This window comes from Ahaetulla prasina, chromosome 2, assembly GCF_028640845.1.
Source record: "Ahaetulla prasina isolate Xishuangbanna chromosome 2, ASM2864084v1, whole genome shotgun sequence".
In the NCBI taxonomy this organism is placed as follows: Eukaryota; Metazoa; Chordata; class Lepidosauria; order Squamata; family Colubridae; genus Ahaetulla; species Ahaetulla prasina.
The window spans coordinates 61,840,365-61,855,710 of NC_080540.1; the positions used below are offsets into that span (position 1 = coordinate 61,840,365).

Below are 15,346 nucleotides of genomic sequence, written 5' to 3' on the forward strand. Positions count from 1 at the left end.
GAGGGCTTTTTTTTTGTCCTGTCAATAAGCAAATGTTCCATGGGGGGGGGGGAAGGAAGGAGGGAGGGAGGGAGGGAGGGAGGGAGGGAGGGGGAGAGAGAGAGAGAGAGAGAGAGAGAGAGAGAGAGAGAGAGAGAGAGAGAGAAGTTGTGTTCTAACCAATTTCATCTTCATTTCTCCATAACAGTACATAATTGTCATGCACCACAAGGAAAATAGAAATTCCCTTTGAAAATTGCTGCTAAAACTTATTACTACCAAAAAATTAATAGAACCATTGAGTTGGAAAGGGCCATTTAGGGGATCAAGTCAAATCTGCTGTCCAGTTTTGGAATCCAAAACAAAGCCTTTCCAACAGATGTCTTCAGCGACTCTGGGTCATTGGTTTCATTGTCAAATTCTCTTAATATTAAGGGTTTTTTTCTAACATTCTACCAGAATCTATCTTCTTTTAATGTGACTTAATTCAGTCTCCTGTATCCTCAAATGTTAGATAATAGATCTTGACCTTCTATGAGATATCTTTCCAGATATTTGGACGGTGGTTTCATTTCCTTCCTCTCTCTCTTTTTAAAAAAATATTAAACATATTACCAATAGAGCTGCTCTTTGAGGGAGATAGGCAGTTTAGAAATATTAAATATAAATAAATAGTCTTAGTTTGCAGTTGCCAGTCATCCTCATTGCTTTTTTCCAAATCTATGCAAGTTTTTCTGTATCATGGTATCCAACATGAGACATGATCTTCAAGGTAGGATCTGACCAAAGCAGAATAAAGTGAAAACATTACTTCTTATAATTGTACTTCTGTTGGTGCAGCCAACATTAGTATTTTCCTTTTTGCAGCCATATTAAACTAGTGGCTGATACTCAGTTTATTACTCCAATAATTTTTGCCATGTAATAGTATCCACTTAGGTATTCCCAATCCTATATTTACACATTTGATTTTTATTTCTTAAGTGAACCCTGTACTTCTCTCTGTTAAATTTTGTTGTTACTTTCTGTTCATTTCTCTAACTCATCAATATTGTTTTAATTTTTATTTCTGTCTTCTAGGATACTAGCTAGTTTGCTCAAATTTATATAATTCAAAAATCTGTTATATAGTCCACCCACTTCGTTTCCAATTCATTAATGGAACCTTGAAGAATAGAAGACCCAGAACTGAACCTTAGGATACCCCAGTCAATACTTCTCCCCAAACTGATGAGAAATCATTTAGTAAGTAGCCTTGTCTTTGGGAATGAATTTCAAACCAGCTGTATATCTTTTACATTTTCATCCTCCAGTTCAACCTTTACACAGTTTGCCATCAACACATTATGAGGTAACTTGTCAAATACTTCCAGATTTATTACATCTACAGCATTCCTATATTCTATTAAAGAAGTTACTATAATAGTCTTCAGTGTAATTTTCCCCTCTTACTACCTGTATCAGGGATTCTCAATGAAAAGGAAGAAGTTATGATCCGTAACTTTATTACTACATATTAGTTAAATCTATATCCAGATTTTCCACAACATCATGTTCAACACAGACCATCACTTCAATTACTGCAATAAAGCTTTGGAATATATTCCTTAAGAGCCTCACAATGTAGTGACATATCATCAGGAGAAGAAAAATTTGTATTCTGTCTGAGCTATAGGAAGATTTACTGTATAAAATATGCCTCACCTTGGGTATGAGTTTGCATATCTCGGGCTAGCTCCATTGGCAGAACAGAATTAACCAGAGCAGAAATAATAGCAGCATCCAAATTGCACATTGCTCCAAAACATTTCAGAAGCAGCAGGCGTAATGGAACTCTGTGCTCCTTAAGAAGAAAATTGTTTTTAATTAACAAAATACCCAACTATAAATAATGCATGTTTCTTTTACTTGCTATTCAGAAAGTGAAGTATTCCAGGTACACTTCAGAAAATAATTATTCTATGCTGACCACAATAATTTCAATAGGCAAATTATTTTATTTATTTAAAACATTTATACTGTATGGCTGCTCACCTTATATCAAATTCCAGATGACTCTCAATCAACAATTAAAACAACATAAAAATCATATTAAACGATTAAAACTGCAAACATTAAAATAACAGCTGACATTAAGATAGGCTCCTGACAGTCCCCTGATGCTATCCCAGTGCTTTGGGGTAAAGTCAGATCTTTGGTACTTTTCAGAAAGCTAGAAGGAAAGAGGCCTGCCAACTTCAGGGGTAATAATGTTTTGTAGGGCTGTGGCTGCCACCAGAAAAGGCCTGCTTCCTAGCTCTGGTTAAGGAAAGGGATTAGGAGCGTGCCCACCCTATCTAACCTGGTAGGATGGGGAGATGTCCTTAGGGCACGGGTGTCAATAGAATAGAATAATAGAATTTTTATTGGCCAAGTGTGATTGGACACACAAGGAATTTGTCTTGGTGCATATGCTCTCAGTGTACATAAAACTCACAGTGTCACATTGCCGTCATGTGACATATCGCTACATTTTTTTCCCTTCGTGGAACTGGGGTGGGCATGGCCTGCGAGTCATGCATCTGGCCCGCGGGCCACCAGTTTGATGTCCCTGCCTTAGGGAAATGCACTCCTGCAGATAACCTACCAACATAGGGCTTTAAAAGTGATAACACTTTGAACTGTACTCTGAAGTAAATTGTAAACCAGTGCATCTCATACAATAGAGGTTTATATGGGTAAACCTAGGGACACTCATCACTATGCATGCTGCCTCATTCTGGACCGGATGAAGATTCTGGATGGTCTTCGAAGGCAGCCCCACGTAGAACCCTCTGCAGTAATCTAAATGGGAGATGATCAAGCCATCAGTGACCCTGAGTCAGGTCTCCCAGTCCAGGAAAGGGTGCAATTGGCACAACAGACAAATCTGTGCAAACATCAGAAATTGTAAAGATGCCAACGTTTTATCACTGCATGTTTTGCCCTATTTTTTTGTGCTCCCTAGATAAAGATGAAGTGCTTCCAAGAATCATGTCACAGTTAACTTGCCTTACAGTAGTTTTCTTCAGTTTTCTAGTATTCCTTCTAGTATTACTCTAATATTCCTTACAGTTACAGCTTAGCCTATATTCCAGTCTGTTACCCGAAACAGCCCAAGTCACAATTGTCAATGATTCCTAAATGTCGTTCTTTCTTATGCAAACTCAGTGGTGAAGCCAGCAGGGAAGATTGCAAGCAAAGGGGATGGAGGATTTGATGGGCTTGGTGGGCTTCAGGAATGAACCTCAAACCTTTTGGATTTCTGAAGGCAAGAAAAATGTTCTAGGCTAAAAAGCCTAGGAAGGTGAAGAATGGTATCATTCTCATGATCGTTTGGAAGGTCCCGTTTCCAAATTGTGTGATTTTTGAGAAGGACCCTTCCAATGATTGTGAGAATCAGGCCAGCTTGCAGAAGGATGTGAAGTGGCCTTGATAGAAAGCTGCAGAAAAAGGCAAATATAAGTGGACCATAGGTGTGATGGAGTGAGGAGACAGAGCCCTCTCTCCAGTGCTCTGCTAAATGACCTACACAATCACTTAACTACCCCAACTGGTTTATGATTGATGAGCAAAGCGGTCATATAGCCATCTCGCTTTATGACAGCTTCCCTCAATGACCAAGATTCCAATCCCAAATGTAGTTGCAAGTTGAGGACTACCTGTAGCCTAATTTCCAATCCAATACACAGATGTATCTCAATTAACCAAGAAATGGGAACAACCTGCTAATGTTTCAAGACACTTGTGGAAATCCTTCCAATGACAGTAAGGCTGCTACTTCTCTTCCTTAACGCTGCTTTTTAAAAATAGGGAAGGGGAAGCTACATTTAGCTTTCAAATTGCTAGGAAGGACTCTGGTAGTCATTATTTCTACTTTTTTGGGGGAAACAAAGCTGTCAAACGTAGGAAAATTAGGAAGTCCAGGCAGTTTAAAATGAATATAAAGGCTTATTGCCTTTTTATGCTTTATTTATTTTATTTTATTTATTTATTAAATTTTTATACCGCCCTTCTCCCGAAGGACTCAGCCAAAAGGACTCAGCCAAAAGATAAAAACATAAGAAATATACAAGTAAAACAACAATTTAAAACCGAGCATATTAGAAAAAGGCCAAATAAAAAATTTAAAATTTAAAATTAGAAACCCTAAAATGATAAAACCCAGTTAAAAGAATTTTAAAAAATTTAAAAATATTAAAAATATTAAGCCAGATCATAAACTCATGGTCTCTACAAGAATCTGAACTATTAACAGTCAAAGCAAATTGGTAGATAAGAGTCAAAGGAATTCAAGGTAGACTGGACTTAGATCTCTTATGGGCATGAAGGGGCTTAAGTCTAATGACGTGTTTGACCCCTCCCTCAGGCTCAGCCTGATCATCTCTTACAAAAATGTATATTACCCCCAATATAGACAATCCAAAGCAAACTTTGAGAATATCCTATTGTTTTAATGTGCTGACATCAGACTTCCTAATTCAGCCACCGCTGTTATACTTGCGCCACTGGTTGATACTTTAGCATAGGGCTGCTTTGCCTGCTATTTTTACTAATTAGCCAAACTGATTGAAGATACACCTAACATAAGGGAACCTAGAGATTGAGGGTGGGGGTGGAAGAAGAGCATCATTATAGCGATGCTATGTTACTGCTATGTTCAAATTTATTAACATACTAGGAAGAATTAAACTATTTAAGATTTGGTCAAACTTATATGTCCTAAATGCAATGTCATACCATCTGGTAATATGTCACAAGAGATAATACTGATTCAAACTCATTCCTCCTGCACATCTTCTTGCATACTTCTGGATCTGCATCGGTCTGTAAAAATGAATGGGGGAAAAATAATGTTCAGAATAGAGCAATAAAGGCAGAGTTATTCCAAAATCTAGTCTATTTCCAATGTTGGTAGTACTAAAACTGTATGTCCATTAAAACAGACTTTGCCCACAAGAATGTTTCTCTCCCTCCCTCCCTCTGTCTCTTAGGTAACACTTCTATTTTATATACATTCTTACAGGAAGAAATACCTAAGAGCTTTTGCAATAAACTCATAAACAACTTATTTGAAAAAGAGCCAAACCCAGATGAAAGATGAATGTTATTATTCACTTGGAGAGGAGTAAAAATTGTCTAATGAGCTCGACAATTACTGAAACGTTTATTCTGACTACACCTGAGATGAGTTAGCCCAAGAGGCAACAACATAATATTTAGGATCTCATCTAACTTGACTACAGTGTTAGGAATGTTATTATAATCTTAGCTAGAAGGTAACATTTATTGTTCCATTTGAGAATTTTAATCATTTGGTTGGCACCAAAAATTTGAGCGTCTCTTGATTCCAAGGGCCTCTGTTTTGTGAACCGCCCATCCAGGCATTAAGCTATCTTATCACTCACTTTCCATTTATAATAATCAAAGTGCTGAACAAATAAACTTTATAAAGAGCCTGTCTCTGCCAAAGCAACGAATTACCAGAATCTGAAGCAGTTCTTCCAAATAACAACAAATGACATTTTCATCTTCATAGAGGGCCCAGCTGCGCTGTTGGGCATCATCTTTGTGCCGAGCCAGATCTGTAAATATCACCTTCAGTCTCTCTTCATCATGACAAATCTGTCCAGAAGGCAAACCTGAACAAAGATCCTGCAAGAAAAAGAAATAATGCACCATCTTAATAGGAAGTACTACTGCAGATGCTCCAGTTTTCAAATACTTTTCAAATAGTTGCTAATATCTGATGTATGTTCTATACTATCTAGTAATCAGCTGCATCCATTTTTTTTCTTTATGGAAGCAAATTTCTTTCAAACAATATATAGATTTCTACACTTACAGGTTTTCTGAAATATTTAGATGAATAACTTTATATGGAAATCTTAAATTTGCCTTTTTGAAATAAGGCCCATTTCTACAGTTGCTAGGAGAAACAACAGTTTATGAATTTCTATCCCTGCAATACAGGCAGTCTTTGAGTTATGACCATTTTGTTCAGTGACTGTTTAAAGTTGCATATGTATTGAATGGACTTACCACTGGTCCTTGAAGTTCTGGCATTTACAACACCTCCCACCTTCCCCCCTTTGCTCACTCTCAGCCAATAGCATCTTCCATCCTGGGGCCTCTGTGTGAACCAAGAAAAATGATCCTAACAATTAACTAAGCCTTTTTTGGCATTAACTATAGTTTTTTTCCATTTGCATGACATCATTGAAATTAATTTAGAAGATCTTGCAAAATAGCCTTCAAGCAGTTTGCTTGCACAGAAGCTCCTCATTTAGTGACTGCTTCACTTAGCAACCAGTCACAGTTATGACAGTGATGAAAAAGTAACTTTATGTCCAATTCTCACATTCATGACTTTCAAAGGTTTGCAAAACAAAGGAAACCTGAAGCAAGATTATAAGGAATGTCACAGTTTCACTTAGTGACTGCTTTGCTGAACAACTGAGAAGTCAGCCACAATTGTGGTTGCTAAATTGTCAAGTGCAAAAGATCAAGTCCACACGTGAAGATTCAATTAAACTGATTTACTGCTAAAGCCTATAGACAGGAATCTTCTCATCTAATGATAAACACCTGATTAGAGTTACCGTAGATAAGGGACACTCAAGAGGGGTTGGACTTAATTTGCTTGTGGCTATGCAAGGATTCTAGGCCAATCCCTCTTTTCACTCCATCCTCAGGTTTTGCCAATCATTCTCCTACATAAACAAATATTATCTCTACTATAATAAGTGTTCTGCTTTGGAGTTTCTTCATATTACTGTATTAGAGAAGCAATAACCTTATTGTGATTTGGCATTATATTTTGCACAGCAGTTATTATCTTTTTCTCCTTATGTTTGGTTTTCAATAAGTTTAATATTTGGAGGTGCGAGGGGATAATGTTTTGCATTCCAATTAATTCACCTTGCAAAAATACTTTGCATTTGCCTTCTGAGAATGCTTATAATCTACTAAATCTTTTCTGGAATTACCTGTAGTTGGTATGATATTTCAGGCAGAACCAACTCAAATAAAAAAAAACAAACCTTCAAATACAATGCCTGCTTTACAAACATCCCCCCTCCCTTCTAGCCACTCCTTTTGTATTTTTTTTCTTATTTGTATCCTACCTTTATTATTTTTACAAATAGGTGACAAACATGTCCAACCATCTTTCTCCTGCTATTTTTTTGGTTTACAAAGATTTCAAATACTTTCTTTAAAAAAATATCTGCAAATATGCTAATTTAGAACACAGGAGATCAGAACTGCATCTTGAGCTGTAAAAAGCTGTGTCAAATCCACTTGGATTACTGTATGGTGATGACTACTATTACCACCGTATGCACCTTGCCTTTCTGCACGATATAAAAATCAAAGTAGTTGATCTTTTTTCTCATCACTCACAGTTATCACTAGAGGCTGAATGAGGTTAATATCACTTACAGAATACAACAAGAAATATCATTTATAGTAATATCCTGAAAACAAAAATGCCTATTCTATTCAGATTCCTGAAAACAGAAGGCAAATAGGTTTAACAATTAGTTAAGTTATTACAGGGGTATCAAACTCAAGGCCCAGGGGACAGATCTGGCATGTGGGGTACTTAGATCAGGCCTGCAGGGGGGGCCAGCCCACAGTGCCTCTGACAGCAAAAACAGAGCTTGTGAGGACCGCCCGCAGCCCTCATGAGCTCCATTTTCGCTGGCAGAGGGTTGCAGGAGGTCGTCACAGCCGGAAAACGGCGCTCGGGAGCCCATTTTCACTGGCAGAGCTTTCGGGCCGCCACAGGCGCCCCTGACACGAGTGAGGTCAAGCTGGCCACGCCTACCCTAGCCAGACCCACCCCATCCCTCCAAGGTCAAACACAATCCTGGTGCGTCCCTCAATGAAATCAAGTTTGACACCCTTGAGTTATTACATACAAAAGCACTTTCCTTGAAGATCTGTACACCCAAGGTAGTGAAAATAACAGCATAAAATACCTTTTTGTACAGTAATTCCTGTAAGAAAGATGGCAATTCAAAAACCTTAAAACTGATAGCCAGTTACTGACTAACAGCTTTATTTATAACATGACTGATTGAATGAATTCACAATTATAGAAGAATTGTGAACCCATTATTAAATTCTTGTGATTAGGTCACCCTGGAATCTCTTTTTCCCAAGTTTGGGTACTTCCTGTTCTCTCATAAAGTTTCAAACACCAGACTGATTTTGCTCAGCTTGCACAATGTGTTAACAAAGTGCCTGAAAATCTAACTAGAAAAAGGTGCAAACATTTTGCTGGGTTTTTTTTTAAAGGTTTAATGATAATAAGAACCCTTTCCTCTCATCACTCTAGTCATTATAATATGCAAAGTAAACAAGACACTGTTATCTCTATATTTGCTTCCTACCTCCTCCATTTGTTAGGAAAGAGACACTATACTTGAGATGCTGAACTGGAACAGCACTGTCATTACTTAAGAGAAGATAATAGTTTTTCTTCTCGATGACAAATAATGCCTCCTATTTAGGGGCGGGGGAAGGAAGTACTATGCGTGCCACCTTGAGTTCCTGACAGAAATCTGGGATAAAAACGGCTATCTGCTACGCATTTTAACCCTGTCCTAATAAAAATATGATCTTTTAGCAGAAAGAGCAACACATTCTTGCTGTTTTCCATAAATGTCTTGGAAACCACCACCCGAAGAATGAATCCTGCACTCTAATAAGGAACAAGTCATAGGTTATGGTTCTTAATGGCTCTGTTTACGATGGGCAGAAGGTGTATCTCTGGCTGACTTGTAGTCAATCCTGCGAGCCTTTTTGCCTCTCTTTTTTCAGAATCAGAATAATAAAGGTGAGTTTGACTTCTGGTGATTTCATGGAAGCATCCTGGTAACTTTCTTGAAAATAACATGGAGATTGTCACTTTCTGAGGTGTTTCCCAATCTAGCACACAGATCCGGGATTTGCTGTTGTTCTGCGATTTGCTGTTAGTTCTGATATCCTATTAAATCCAAGCATTGTTAGTTTTTAAGCATCTGTTAACGTTACAGTATTCTGATAGCAGCAATGGAAGGAACCAGCCCATTATCCTAAATTATATTGCTGAAATGAAAAAAAAAATGGTATTCAATATAACCAATTTAGGGATGTTTTTGCACAGAAGGGCAGTGAGTTCCATTTAATTCCAATCCTCAAATAACTGCGACCTAATAATTCTTTTCTTAAAATCAGAATTTTCTGCCAATTGTCACTCTATACTCTGAATAATGGATTCCAAAACACAAGATATTCTGCAACCTTGAAATCAGCCTACTTTTGATTTACTAGGAAAAAACCCTGCTGCTTTCAGTCTTAATAACCAAATTGGCTTATTTCCTTTAACATTCCCTTCCTCATTTGCTATTATTCCAAGGATTAAATTAAGCCTGATTTATAAATAAAAACATATGCCAAATACTTGGACTTTGTCAAAACCTTGAATTTTATAATCAACCTTCATGGCTTGCTGAAAAAGACCTAATAGAATTTTACAACATGAAGATTCAATCTGATAGCATTTAAAGTATCCATATTCACTTTTTAACCTAGGATGGTGTTTTATTTATACATTCATCTATATAAAACATTTACACATAGCTAAGGAATGATGGCCAGATGTTAGTTTTACAAACTGCCATGTAGCAATTTTTCAGCCAAAGCAATTTACCATACTTTTAAATAACAGTCGATCACTGACATATTTGCTACAGGAATTGAATTTATTTCTCCAGCTCCATCAATTTATATGCATTAGGAAAAATGAATGATAAGCTAACTGCAGGATTCATTGTGAAGGCCTGCTAGATGAGTCTGCTTCTCAATTTCTTCAGATGTTTGTTCCAAAAAGAATGATTATTTGGGCACTGCCACCAAATAATAATAACCTGCCAATTTGCTTATAACCTCATTAACACTATCACAAAAAGTTTTGATTTCATATAAGGGAAGTTTTGTGGAAAAGAGTGCTCAGGATTATCTTCATGGCCAATTTCTGATGATTTGCTGTGACAGGTTTTCAAAATAATTGTGTGCCATATGAAATACATTTGATTCAATCCCAAATCATCATCCCAGAGTTGTTTTGGGTTTGTTTTTTTTTTTAAAGATTTTCAGGAGTTCTCTTAATAGAAGAGTTTTAAATATTACCAGAGAGATTCTTTCGCTTTTAGCTTTATATATTAATAGCTTCCCACAAGATCTGGCAGGTTCTTCCCTCAGGAACCTTGGGTCAGGTTGAGAATTGAAACATGCCCATCTATATTCGGAATAGTACTCTTAAAGCGCCTTGCAATAGGGGTTTGGGTTTTTTTGCATTTTTGCCTGTTGGTATTATGAGTTTATGCTAAGGTTATGTTATATAATGGATCAGCCATACAAATCTTTAATTTAACTTCTATCCTGCTACAATGTAAACAGATTCCCAGTGATCTATATCATGTGATAAAATAGCAACAATCAAAGGTACAGAAACTTCCAATCAAACATAAAATCTGATATCCCAGCTCAGTAGTGGGATTCAAATTTTTTTACTACCAATTCTGTGGGTGTGGCTTTGTGGGTGTGGCATGGCTTTGTGGGCGTGGCAGAGGAAGGATATTATAAAATCTCCATTCCCTCCCCACTCCAGGGGAAGGTCACTGCAAAATCCCCATTTCCTCCCAATCAGCTGGGACTCAGGAGGCAAAGAATAGAGGCCAGTCAGAGGTGGTATTTACCGGTTCTCTGAACTACTCAAAATTTCCGCTACCAGTTCTCCAGAACTAGTCAGAACCTACTGAAACCCACCTCTGTCCCAGGTAGCATATAGCATCCGACCCCAAATGCCCCCCAGAAAAGCTCCATTTTCATCTCCTTCTGTAAGGAGACTAAAATTGGAGCCCAAAGCTCCAATTCCCACAGGGAGCAATTGCAGAGAGTCTGCCTGACCACAGAGAAACAATACTTCTCCTGGAGCTCCCCCAAATGGGGCACGACCATCATTCTTCACATACTTTTTAGCTTTTTAAGACATCCTGTGGTATTTAATATAAGAACCCTGTGTTGTGTTTGTAGATATTCCTCCAACTTTAAATTAAGCAGATATCTATCCCTTTTAAACCCTAATCGTAAAAATGAAAGAGTCAGTTGTAGACTTACATAGTAAATTATGTAATTAGAATGTTTTAATTTCTCACTATCAGTTAGCTTCCTTTGCTGACATTTCTGGGAGGTGGGGGGAATTATAGTATCTTTCTGTGCCACTTCTACATTGCTGGAATTCCTGGGGAACAGAATACATATGTCAGAACAGGAAAAACATAAAATATGATTTAAAGATGCACTGAAAATGCTTCATCTCTATATGAAGCCCAAGAGATCATAAAAGCCAATATTTTCCAGGAGTATGGCAGAAAGTACAATTTTACACATCTCTGCAAGTAATTTTAGGAATCTAAGAAAGGATATTTGAAAGCTGTCTGCCAGCAGCAATACTTAAAAAGTAGGAAAACTAGGATATTTTAAGGAAACATGTTGGGCTTTTAAAATCAACCTTAAAACTTTTATTAATATGTATGAACCTTAAATGCTCATCAAACATTCAGCATCAAAATTAGTTAGCATACGGTTCTGATGTTTATTATTTAGAGGGAATTAAAGATGAATTTGAATGTAATAACTTCATTTATAATTAATTAATTAATTAAAACCTGAAATAACATTTTAAGTAAGGTTCGTTGCTTTGCTAGTTTTGGGATGATTATTCTCATTCAAATCTATTTTCTTGCTATCCCTCATCCACCAGTTTTCTAAAACAAACTCACCCAAAAACAGTCTTAAACAATATTATTCTATTAGCATGCTTTCTTTTCTGTCTAACTGCTGACATATTATGGCTCAGAGCAGTGGTTCTCAATCTGTGGTCTGTAGACCCTTGGGAGGGGGGGGCACAATGGCATCACACGGGGTCCGTGAAGGCTTGAAAAAATGTTATGATTTAAATCTTGAGTTAAGCCTTGGGAGTCTGTGGCTATGCTATATGGCCATAAAAGTTATTTAAAGGAGGTCCGTGGTGAAGGAAAGGGCTTTCCTTAGGGCTTTGTTTCCCAACCTTAAAAACTTTTAAGATATCTGGACTTTGACTCTCAGAATTCCCGAGGTAGTTGGGATCAGATCTAGCAGCTGGCAGCTATTTACAGTTGCAAAACCACCTGATATGGAGGATCCCAGGAATCATAATATGCCTTTGGAAGTATATTTAAAGTATCTAGTTAAGGCACCGGGTTAGAAAGGAGGAGGCATAAATTCAAATCCCACATTAGGTATGAAAGCCAGCTGGATGGCTTTGGGCCTGTCATTCTCTCTCAGCCCAATCCAGCCCAAAGGGTTATTGTTTGTTGCCTTGAGTTATTTGTAAGAATAACAAAGGTGGGATACAAGCAAAACAACAAACTAAAATAGACTCCACAACATTTGAAAGATCTGTTTTGGGGTTGTTGTTGGTTTTTTTTGTAATAAGGAGTTACTTAGAGAAAATATTTTAATAACAACAACTACAACTACTACGACTACTACAACTTGAATGGATTGATTACAGGAAGGCATCTGACCCTCTGCCACGTGATTGGATAATCACGTGCCTAGAAACGACAAGAGTCAGTAGATATGGAGTCAGAATCAACACTTGGGCAATTGCAGTCATTCAATACACAACTGGAATAGTGGGCTGGATTCAAGTTGAACTAAAAGCCACGGATAGGAAGACCAGAAAAATAATGACAATGAATCATGCCCTTCATCTACACAGCAATGTTGACAGACTCTGCTTACCAAGGAAAATGGATGCACATGGAATGTTGCAAGTAGATCAGATGGTTGAAGAAGAAAAAAGGGCATTGGAAAAATACCTGAAGGATAGTGAAGAAGATGTACTGAAACTAGTATACCAGGAAAGCCTCCTGAGTATTGGAGAGACCACACTGGCCTACAACAAAGACCAAATGAAGACCAGAAAAGAAGAATGGGAAGACAAAGCATTATATGGTCAATACATAAAAAAAATAGCAGGAGAAGCAAATGATAACAAGACCCAGTAATGGCGAATAGCAGGAAAATTGAAGAAAGAAACAGAAGGGCTAATTCTGGCTGCACAAGACCAAGCCATAAGAACAAATGCATACAAAGCTAGAATTGAGAAGTCAGCAACATATGGCAAGTGCTGCCTATACCAAGATTGCACAGACTTACCTACAAACAACGGCAGGACAAAGTAGCAACAATGGTGCATTGGAAGATCTGCAAGAAACACCATTTGCATGCAAGCAAGAACTGGTGGGACCATACAATAGATAAAGTAATAGAAATGGAAAAGCTAAATTGCTCTGGGACTTTTAGACTTCAAACAGACACACACCTGCCACACAAGACTTAACAAGTGTCTATAAGAATGACAAAAAAGAAATTTTTTGTCTGGATAGAGGACTGGAGAAGATAACAAAATACAACAACCTGCAAATAGAAATACAACTGTGGCAAAAGAAAGCAAAGTAGTACCAATAGTAATAGGTTGCTATAGATTGCTTTGGGTGCAATCCCGAAACAACTTGAACCCGATTGGCATTGACAACTTCCCCATCAATCAATTACAAAAGGTAGCTTTACTGGAAACAGTTAACATTCTGTGATGATACCTCTAACATCATCAAACATTCACACCTGCCAATCCCAGGTGTTTGGGAAGGACTCCATAGGTGGACAAAAATGCCAAATCCAGTGTGAACATCTGGCTGACTGTCCGACAAACAATAACAGGTAAAAACCAAAATCTGTCTTCAGCAATTTTGGGTATGACATGTTTCATTTGGAGGGGAACACAATATGCTGAAAACAATCCATCTTATTCCCCCACCCTGAAAATATGATTATTTAGGGAACATTCTCTCTTTTCATTTTCAGTACTAACAGATGGAATGCTTCTACCATTGTGCCAAGTTGGCTGTACTCCTGCAGAAGTTTTTCTACATGTTTTTCTCGATCTTCTTTCTCATTACTCCAGGAGGCAAAGGACCATTTTAAACACGAGCATCATTTTACAACTCTGTAGGAAGGTACGTACAACAACTGGAGTCACTTCCAACCAGAGGAATTAAGAATGGGCAGCATATGATTTCCTTCTTTCTCTCTCTCTGCTGACACTCACATCACCAATGTGTATGATTAAAGTAAGAAAAAGTGTCTTCATCTCATTCCAACCTCAAGCCTGTAGCACAGTTTAACAGTGCCAAGACAGATAGACAGACACTTAATTCAATTTACTGAGCTTCTCTCTAAGGTCATTTCTTTGAAAATTGTATGCAAACAGGATGGAGTAATTACAGGATGTTTTTCTCTTCTACTCTGGAATTATAACTATTACTGAGTAGCAGACATGCTTTATAGAACAATGCCGCAAATGCTTGCAGAAAACAGCAGAATTTGAAAGAATGATATCCTCCTTGCCTGCCACTATTTTGCTACCTTACTATGCTTTCTTGATTTTCAAGCATTTCTACCATCTTTGGGGCTAGCAATCAAACTTTCCCCCAGGTTTATTGGGCAATAATCACTCTTTGTTTATTCCAATCCTATATCAATGACTTACAAATACATAGAGGTTTTTTCCCCTTCCTTGAAGGACAAAGTATCTGCAGGTAAGAGAAGTTCAATTGGGTATTAATGATTACTAAGCCCAAATGTTTATTGCTTCTGTTTCAAATGTGGCAGCCCTGACAACCCTCCTTATTTAGAGTGGCAGCCTGTAACAGGTACCTCTTAACATGTTGCTTGTTCAGTTCCAGGTCTGGTTTATTCCCTTCCATGCAGGCAGTGATGCTCAAAAGAATTCTAGCAGGAATATTTCATATGCACAGAATAGTGCATGAGCTATAACAAGGAAAGTCTGCCTACACTGTATTATTATGACTTTCCATTCAGCTCCACACAGAATTCATAAATCTAAATATTGCATAGAAATAGAACATTAAAGACTTTCTCAAAAGAGAGTTTTGATGCAATTTCTGCATAATTTATTCCCCAACTGAGATCACAGCAAGTGAATTCTAAATTTTAAAGGAAAGCAGAGTCTACTGGGCTTAAGACAAATTTGGGCTCTGCCTTCCATGCCAGTCTGGATAGCAACCAACTTTCCTGAGATGAAGAAGGCAACAGACATTGCAAGCAAAGGGACTGTTGGAATTATACAGAGGAAAAATGACCAAACTTAGAAAATAGGAAAGAGGAGGCAAAAGGATTAACATGAAATTGGAGAGGTGAACATTTCAAACTCCATTCAAACATTCAA

The 15,346-nt window shown here is 37.6% G+C and overlaps 1 protein-coding gene across 8 annotated transcripts in view; it reads right to left on the bottom strand.

The window, feature by feature from the left end:
• NCKIPSD (NCK interacting protein with SH3 domain) overlaps positions 1 to 15,346 on the bottom strand; it is a 148,444-nt gene that overhangs the window by 20,519 nt on the left and 112,579 nt on the right. For all 8 annotated transcript variants that reach the window (XM_058170187.1, XM_058170190.1, XM_058170191.1 and 5 more), the window contains exons 6-8: positions 5,482 to 5,652; positions 4,738 to 4,824; positions 1,684 to 1,822 (exon numbers count right to left, since the gene is read on the bottom strand). In XM_058170187.1, coding sequence (XP_058026170.1) covers positions 1,684 to 1,822; positions 4,738 to 4,824; positions 5,482 to 5,652 — 397 coding nt within the window. The remainder of the gene's footprint in view (positions 1 to 1,683; positions 1,823 to 4,737; positions 4,825 to 5,481; positions 5,653 to 15,346) is intronic.